The sequence below is a fragment of the Primulina huaijiensis genome, unplaced genomic scaffold (genome assembly GCF_012295235.1).
Source record: "Primulina huaijiensis isolate GDHJ02 unplaced genomic scaffold, ASM1229523v2 scaffold25443, whole genome shotgun sequence".
NCBI lineage: Eukaryota > Viridiplantae > Streptophyta > Magnoliopsida > Lamiales > Gesneriaceae > Primulina > Primulina huaijiensis.
The window spans coordinates 660,299-669,726 of record NW_027356198.1 but is presented as its reverse complement, the minus strand read 5'-3'; the positions used below and the strand labels follow the sequence as shown (position 1 = coordinate 669,726).

Genomic DNA, 9,428 nt, shown 5'->3' with positions numbered 1-9,428 from the left:
TTTTTTTTTTAAAGAATCAATCATATATATTTATATGGTATTTATTATTATCATATTAAAAGTCTTTCCTCCACTACTTGTGCATAATTTTCAATTTTGTTGCGCGCATCCTATATACTATCTGGTGTAGTGACCTTCCTTGGGTTCGTGAATTTGGTTATAATTTATAAAATAATAATTCTACAGATTTAATTTCGGAATGAATAATTCATGGCAAAAACTTGTGTGAAATAATCTTACTGATCGTATTTTGTGAGACATATATTTTATTTGGACCTTTCATAAAAATTATTAATTTTTATGTTAGTATTATTTTTTTATTGTGAATATCGATAGAATTGACCTATCTAACAGATAAAGATTCGTGAGATCGTATCAAAAATAACTTCTCATAATTCATGATCCCGGCACAAATGTTTCTTTACTCAATCATTGACAAACACAACCTAACTCGAAAAAAGGGATCGAGGGAATATCTTTCCCCTCAAAAATAAACAATTCCATCACAGTGGACGACAGGGATAGGGTCCTCCTCGAAGTGTGGACCAAGTTTTACCAGTCCACTTGATATGTATAAAAACATTTATCTCGTTTTATACTTTTTTCATATATTTCATCATATTTAATAATAAATGATGGATTTCGATGTGATAATATATCAACACTGTTCATGTATACTTGATTTGGATGGTTCTGTGAGGGCCATGTTCGACTAGTTATTCTCGCATGCCAAATTAGAAATTCAAAAATAAAAACTGAAGACAACTTGAAACAAACGATAAGACTTGATTTCATTGAACGGATAAAATAGATTCAACAACCAGCCATCTATTACAAAGGAAGCAGCAAACCATATCGATGGAAAAACTATATGTATGCATCTAATGACAAAGTTTAATATTGTGATAATTAGAAGCTCTGGAGATGTTGATCCACTGGCGTTTTGTTCATCTTGGGGAGAGACAAAGATGATACGGTTTTGGCTGATATCACCTTTTTCACAAGTAATCTCCACTGTGCATCGTTTCCTCTTCGAACTTGGTTTGCCTTCAATTTGAATTGTCTGCACAAAACAAACCCCACTCTTTGATTAACATGTTTTAGGTAAACAATTCTGCGTTAATGAACGAAAAGGGACAAGGGGTGGGTGACTTTAGCATTCATATTTGGTGGGAAAGAACTATCAAGAAACATGTGTTGCAAGAAATTCTTTACCTGCAAAGAGGAACTCGACATTCGTCTGGTTGGTCACAGATAGAGGAGTGCAACTTGAAAAGTTGCCACATACGCTTACAATGCGAACATCCTCCATTAGCCCTCTTCGCACAAGTGCCGAAATGCTTGATCAGAAGCTGAAGACCGTGGCAGGTCGAATACTTGGTACATGGACCCTTGTGTTTGCACGGATCCATGTTGTATGGACCTACACTAGTGCATCCCTCGGTGCATATGTGCTCAAGGCAATCCATGGCTTCACTTAGTTGAACATACAAATTCTGATCTGCTCTACGCCTTCTTGTCCTCTTTTTCCTCTACACAACAAAAAGGGGGCCAAAACTGTTGTTACAAATGAAGAATCCCAACTTTCACTTCTCACAAGACTCTAAATTTGCATCATTTCAATTAAAATAGGAAACGGGACATACTGATTCGGTTTCATCGAAGAACTGCAGAATCTCGAGCTCGAGATATGGATCGTTATTCTGCAAGAACCTCCATCCCTCGGTCTTCTCAACAGCTTTGAATTTATTAGACAGCAATCTCATGCATTTAAGGTGAAGATCAGGCGCATCGCACAATCTTGCAAGCTGAAGCACATCCACTACATTCTCAACATTCAACCTTTGTGATAACCCCTTCGAGCATACCTGCTTCAGTTGTGGAACCATGTATACGTGTGACAAAGCTAGCAAGTGCATGCCATATTTGTCCATTTGATCTTCTCCACACCTGAATACAAAAATCATGTTGAGTTTGGAAACCAACTTATGCATCTTTGTTTTTAGTCCCAAATATCCACCCGTTGGGGACTATAAAGAAATGTTCGTATCATTGAGTTGCCTTAACTAATGCAGAGAACTTAAAATGAACTGCTGATACTTGAACAAGAAGCTAAATTTCAATATTGGACTGGTGACCCGAGAAATCAGATATTCTTTTTTCAAAATAAAAAATAAAAAATCTTCTATAAACAGAGGAAATAAATTTTATAAAACCAAAATTACTAAAGATCTATCACACAGGTTTCCGCGAGTCAATTGAAACTTACTCGGAGGAATAAAGATATTGCAGGAACACGGAAACGGCGTCGTACGGAACGCCAAGAATTGGAATTTTCCGTTCCGAGCCCTTGCCCTTTTGCCGCCTCTCTACTATATTCTCTAAAACCGGTGATGCAGAGGCCTGCACGATTGTACCAGTAATATTAATTAAAAAGAAAACCAGAATTCAAACGAATTTGCTTTAGAAAAGCACCGAAATTCATCATATCTCAGCATTTGACAAAAACGAGAAACGAAAAAACGAAATATAGCGTTTTCAACAGAATTCAGAAAGAGAAACGAAAAAACGAAATGAAAAAACTAACATACATCACAATCAAACGAAGATTTTCAAAAAAAATGCCGTCGAATTTATTCCTTTTAAATTGAATAAGACGAGTCACACAAATGTTAAAAGAAAACAAAAAATTCCAAAAAATTCAAACAGATAGAGAACGTACGAGGATTTTTGAGTGCGCCGGAATTCGCGAGCCACATGAGGTAATGACTTGAACGTCGGGTTCCGGCATTACTACGGCGCCTGGAAACGAAAGATTTTTCTTCAGTTTGATCTCGCCGGAGAGCACTTTCTTCAGTTGAACCATTGTTACCACAGAAGATCGAATGAGAGATGAAGATGGAAAGAGAGAGACTGATCTTGTGAGAAATTAGAAGCCCGTGTGGCCATTTATATAATAAACATTGAGGCGATTACCGACCTAACGCATGGGGTCCACCAACATGCCCTTACTCCTACAACGTAATGGCAATCTGGTCAATTTAACGAATGGTTGTAAATCTCAACAACAAATGATAGAATGATAAAAATTTGTGTGAGACAATCTCACGGATCGTATTTTATATGACGGATCTCTTATTTGAGTAATTCATGAAAAATATTATTTTTTATGCTGAGAGTATTACTTTTTATTGTGACTATCAGTAGGGTTGACCCGTCTCACAGATAAATATTAGTGAGACCGTCTCACAAAAGACCTATTCATGATAAAAATCCAATCAACTATTTTAACGTTACAAATGAAACTCGAGTAATATATTTAAAATGAAAATGACATTGTATATATCAAATTCATCAATTTAAATAAAATTCTTACATAAGATCGCGTTTGGATTGAAAATTTTGGATATGAGAGAACATTTGATATAATAACATCTCTATATTGTGACGTATTGAAAATTCATCACATTAACTCAAAAAATAACTAACGAACGTCGCAAAAACATTTTAAATATGATATAAAAAAATCAATTAATCTATTATTATGAATTTAATTAAAATCATTATTTATTCCATGTAGAATTAGGATGCGTGATCCTCATAATAAATAATACTGATCAATTACTTATGATAGTACATTGGATCCACATTTTCAATGCAACCACGTATGATAAAATGTAAATGACTTGTCTACCCTCGGGAAGATAGAATTTGACTATCTAGTCCTCGAAGGATTTTTTTTTTTTGTGGAATTAGCAGACGGATGCTGAGTTGGATCAAGATTTGTGGATAAAGCAAAGGGAAGAAGAGCCGTCGAAAGGAAATGAAAAAACGGCCTTTTGATTTTGGAAGCGACTCAAGCCACATCCCTTGTGGCATCCTCATCCCTTGTGTACCTGCTCGCTTCCAACTTGTCATAACAAATACATATAAATCCATCTGCCAACGTATTTGCCACCGAGTTATTATCAATCGTGTGTTTCTTAAATTCAGATTTTTTCGTCAGTTTTTAATTATTTTAATTAAAAGCTCAAATCTTCTCGGTGATTTTGATTCTTCAAAAGTGAATATAGTTATATAGGATGACATTATTTTTTCCTATAATCAAGATTTTTAATAAGTATATATATATATATACACTTATATATATATAATTAATAGAAGGTGAATTCAAGTTGCAAGTTGTTTGTGTGTGTCGTGGCTTGACCCATTAATTAATATCATAAATGTTACAGTGCTAGTTGTGCCTGACCGTCGTCGTTCCCAAAAGCCTTTTTCAATAATAATCGTTCACCTGCCGATAATTTTTTATTAGTCATTTGACGATTTCATATAATATAAAATAAAATGAAATTTCCGGCTTCTCAATGCATATATATAACATTTATATATACTAATTACTTTGCACACGTGATGTGTGTGTACAATATTTTTTATAATTATCGATGGATTAAAGTGAAATTTGACAAATTATGGAGGGACTAAATTGATATTTGAATTGTTGAAATAAAAAAAATAAAAATAAAAGTGTGTTGAAATTTAAAAAAAAACAAAAGTGTAATATTAGTATCATGTAAGGTAAAGTTGGAAGAAAAAGTTGGTGTCTTTCCTAGATGGTTACTATCATGTACTCAACTTTAATAAAATAGAATATATATATATATATGTGTGTGTGTGTGAGAGAGAGTGAGATAGATATTTAATTATTAACAATAAATTTGGAACTTTTTTTCCTTTTTTATTAATTAATTTAATATTGTGGTTGGCGGTATATATAATACATACTCGAATAAATATCTACAGGTGCCGTATTAATTAATTAATTAAAATTTATGCACAAGCCGTTGTCTTAATTTCATGCAAAAAATAACGACCTTTTGTTTAGTGCGGCGGGGGTTGTTGAGGGAATTTCAGCTTACTTCCTTTCTTCTGTCTGATCTTTCGGTCCACCCATTAACCATTTTCTTTTTGAGTATACAGTGAGATGGTCTCACGAATCTTTATCTGTGAGACGGGTCAACCCTACTGATATTCATAATAAAAAGTAATACTCTTAACATAAAAATTAATATTTTTTCATAAATGATCCAAATAAGAGACCCGTCCCACAAAATACGACTCGTAAGACTGTCTCACACAAGTTTTTGTCATTCTTTATTTATTCAGTACATAGCATTTAATTTTCACTAACCACCTTTGTTTTTTTATATTTAACTTTATCAAATTCGTAATTAAAAGTGTTTTAAAACATCAAGCATCGCTTAAGATGGAAGATACAATATTAATTAATTATCTATATTTACTTTGTTCAATGTTTGATACAAATTATATAAAAGATTATGTTATGAAATATTATCTTATTAAAATAATATTGATTTCTTTTTTTATATCACGTGTTATTCATTATCTCATCCATGAATCTAACGGTGAAGATTGATGACTGCGCAGTGATTTCACTTATGACGAGGAGCCACACACGCTTGTCGTGTGTTAAATAAAATAATATATTGTTAGGTTTTTTTTTTTTTAAAAATTTATTTATGGTTTTTTTAAATTTATTATTTATAAACCATATCTTTAGCAGCCACCGAATTATGACTCGTTTTTTTTTTTTTTTTTTTTTTTTTTTTTTTTTTTTTTTTTTTTTTTTTTTTTTTTTTTTTTTTTTTTTTTTTTTTTTTTTTTTTTTTTTTTTTTTTGTTTTCATAGAAATGCGTAACCTAAAATTTAAGGAAGGAATGTTTGATAGAAAACAAGAAATTGAAGTTGTGATATTGATAGGTCCTTCCTCAATTGTCATGCAAGGCAAGCAGTGTTCAATCTTGACCACGGAGTGAGGCAAGTCACAAATCTAATACGTAACTGCATACATAAGAAGAAGATCTATGCACCACAACATATATATATTACATAATATTTATTGAATTTATTCATATTTTCTTCTGTTTACGTTTTTACGTGGCGGCTTTTTGTTTTTTGTTTTTTTGTTTTTTCAATAAATCGATTAATTAATTAGTAAAAAAAATCAGTCACTTTTCATAAAATTTGAAGATTACATTTAGGTCTCTAAAGATTTTTTTCATGGTTATTTTGAGTTCCCCTCGTCTAAACCGTATATTAGTCTATATTTATTTTAATTTTACTACATTAATTTGTTCAATATATTGGATTTTTAGGGTTTTATTTTATTTTAATTATTATCTATTTTTCTCATTTTATGAGTTTTTTCACTTAATTATTTGACACTACGTTGGTTTCTAATTAGTTTAATTTATCGATGATTCGTGTATTGTTTTTATTTATTTTTCTTCATTTTTTTACGGTTTGATTAAGCTATATAATATAAATATTATTTTTCACAAAATTATGAGATTATATTAGTCTCCAAGAATTTATTTTGATTGTAATTTTGAGCTCTTTTCTCTTCCGAATTATATAATAGTCTATATTTATTTTAGTTTTATTAAATTAATTTGTTTGGTGCATTGATTTTTTAAGGTCTATTATATTTTAGCGTCTATATATTTGGTTATGTAACTCCATTTAAGCTAAAACTTAGTAGACTATTTTACAAAACATAAATATCTATTTTATGAAAAAAATTTGCACATAGAAAACCTTGAGTAGTTTTTCTCTTGAATAATTTTAAATTTTATTGTTCATTTTTCTATATTTTTCTAGTTGAAGTAAAATGTGGGTGAGATACTTTATTGATTTGCTTTCATATGATCATTTGATTTGTGATTGAAAATAACTTGATTAATATTAAGTTAATTTAGTTAACTTAATAAAATGTGAATTTGAAATTCTCATTAAATAAGTTAAGTCAGACAATAGATGAAAATTTTCAAATATTGTTATAAATTATTTGACAAAAATATATTTAGGGATTGAGATTGGAAATGAGAATAATCTTATTTCATTATTTCGTTGAATCGAAGATAAATATTACAAAATACCTTTATATGACACGTTATTTTATTTTTTTATTTATTAAATCATAATATTTAACTAACATCTCAATATATATCTTAAACTTACACTTTCTACGAGTGTTATTTAAAACATGTTAGTAAATGTCATTTTTCTTATGATACTAATTTTCCAATGAAAACGGACATTGAAAACATGTAGATTATATATGTTTTTTTTGCAAATTTTTCTAATATTTATTTGTAATATAATTTGATCAGTTTAATTTATTTCAATTTTATTAATAGAAAGAGAAATTAAAAAGAATGAAAATCATTTTCTAATTTTTAATTAAATTCATGAAATAATCCTTATAAATTTTTTACCCAAGATAATCTTTATAATAAACATGAATTATAGTGATAATTTATTAGCATTTTTTTAGAGATTAAAATTTTACATATGATATTATATTACATATTATTTTATTTATATATATATGTTTTACTACAAATATTAATTTGAGTGATATTATTGTAAAATTTTATTTTACATGAAATTATTAACAATCAATATTAATTTGCAAATTATTCATTCTGATATAAAATCAACTATATATAACATATATAATAAAAACAAACAGAAAAAGTTAAATAAGGGATTAAAAGTTAATAAAATCACAATTGATATTTAACTTAATAACAAATTTAGTAGTTTTATTTTAACCTTATTATGATAATTTAATTAATTAAGAGAATTTTATTTATCAATCGTTTGTCTACACATGTGTACTCTATTTAAGTATATCGTGGTTTGTTCTCCGTCTTCTCACACTATTTCAGCACGGATTCTTGGGGATGTGAGCGCAACGAAAAGGATGGAGGATGTGATGCCCAATTACCACTGGCCATGGGTGTGACGAGCTCCAAGTGTCTCGTAGAGGACGAGATATTTTTAGAAAAGAAAAACCCAAAGTTTCCAGAAAGAAAAATAAAGATTTTTTGTGTATAATCCTAATATCTGATTCTCTTTCAATTGTGTCATGCACACAGTATTACACGGCTAACATCAGTCACAATCATTGAGGTATTGGATTTTAGTAGAAAATTTCAAATTAATATGTGGTCATTTTTAAGGAAGAAGATCCAGCTAGCAGCTAGGATGAAAATATCTTTTTAATATGATACATAAAATTTCATATAATATATATATCAGTTTTGATATGCTGCACACCTATCGTGCACACCTATATGAACACCGATGAGGTGTCACTCATCCATTGGATGTGATTAAATATAAAAAAATTGTGTATCCAATAGGTGAGTAACACCTCATCAGTGCTCACATAGGTGTGCACAGTAGGTGTGCAGCATATCAAATCTCATATATATACACACACGGTTTTCTTATCTAAGGTGAGACTATGCTACACTAGAGAGCTCATTCTTTAGCGAGATCCGTAATGTCATATAAAATAAGTGGGTACAGGTCGACAAATTCTCAACCTGCTTCAATTAGCAGGCCGACCCGTTCCAACTTATCAAATTACAAATAAAATTGTTTAGATCCACATTGTCACCTAAAATAGATGTGCTAAGCTAACCCGACAAACACTTGTTTTGACATGTCAGTGTTGCAACGAAAAAAATCTTCTTCCGGACCTTGTAATGCTGGCTAAAGATTATGTTTTGTTCGGCCGATGTACCAGATACGGTATGTATGTGGCTCTTACCCATTTAATTTACCGGAGCCCATCATCCTAAAAAAAGGAACACCTGGACTCATAAATTGTATCCACGTGTTCGGTTTCGATTGTGATCTCTCACTGTCTCAGGGCTTCACAATGAATTCATTTGCCTAACAATCGGGCCCCGGAAACTGAATGATATCGCATCTCAAAATCGTTAATAGAAGCACTCGTTTATCAGGACGGAGATATTTTTTATTCGATTACATAAACGTGTAATCAATTATAAGGATGAAGACGAATCTTAAAAAAATCTTACTTATACTCGATCTGAATACCTGATTAAATTATATATATATTCGACTTGAATATCCGATTAAATTAATACATACATTATTTATACTAAATGTTTCTTCTCAGTCAAACCAGTGCTTTGCCTTTCCAATATTTTCAAATTAGAAATCGGTGCTTTTTTTCATCAAGCAAATAAGTGTTTTGCGTTTTCAGATTACAAATCGGTGCTCTGCCTTTTACAAATTTACAGATTACAATTTCGTTTCACTATAAAACACTAGATATACTCATATACATTAACCAGCCAAACTTCCACAAATTTATTATCCCAACTTTGTCCTTAAATTTTGCATTCAATACACGTGCAATTAATCCAAAAAATACACATTATTGGGACAAAGCAGTAAAATCACAATGAAAAACTGTCTTTTAATTCATACTTTAATATCTAGGCTAGACTAGATATACATATAGAGATATTGATTTTGTTTATAATGTTTGAATGGTTATGAATAAGAACAAAAAGAACATCCAA

The 9,428-nt window shown here is 30.4% G+C and overlaps 1 protein-coding gene across 2 annotated transcripts; it reads right to left on the bottom strand.

Moving 5' to 3' along the window:
* Positions 1-766: 766 nt before the first annotated feature.
* LOC140967609 (BTB/POZ and TAZ domain-containing protein 2-like) lies at positions 767-2,939 on the bottom strand. Of its 2 annotated transcripts, none has more exons than XM_073428221.1 (5): positions 2,723-2,939; positions 2,270-2,403; positions 1,647-1,950; positions 1,216-1,532; positions 767-1,063 (listed from the first exon to the last, which is right to left on the bottom strand). In XM_073428221.1, exons 1-5 carry the CDS (start codon positions 2,864-2,866, stop codon positions 910-912), a joined length of 1,053 nt encoding a protein of 350 aa, XP_073284322.1. In that variant the 5' UTR covers positions 2,867-2,939; the 3' UTR covers positions 767-909. The 2 variants fall into 2 exon arrangements, with proteins under 2 accessions (XP_073284322.1, XP_073284323.1); XM_073428222.1 differs by having other exon boundaries at positions 988-1,151; positions 1,182-1,532.
* Positions 2,940-9,428: the final 6,489 nt, after the last annotated feature.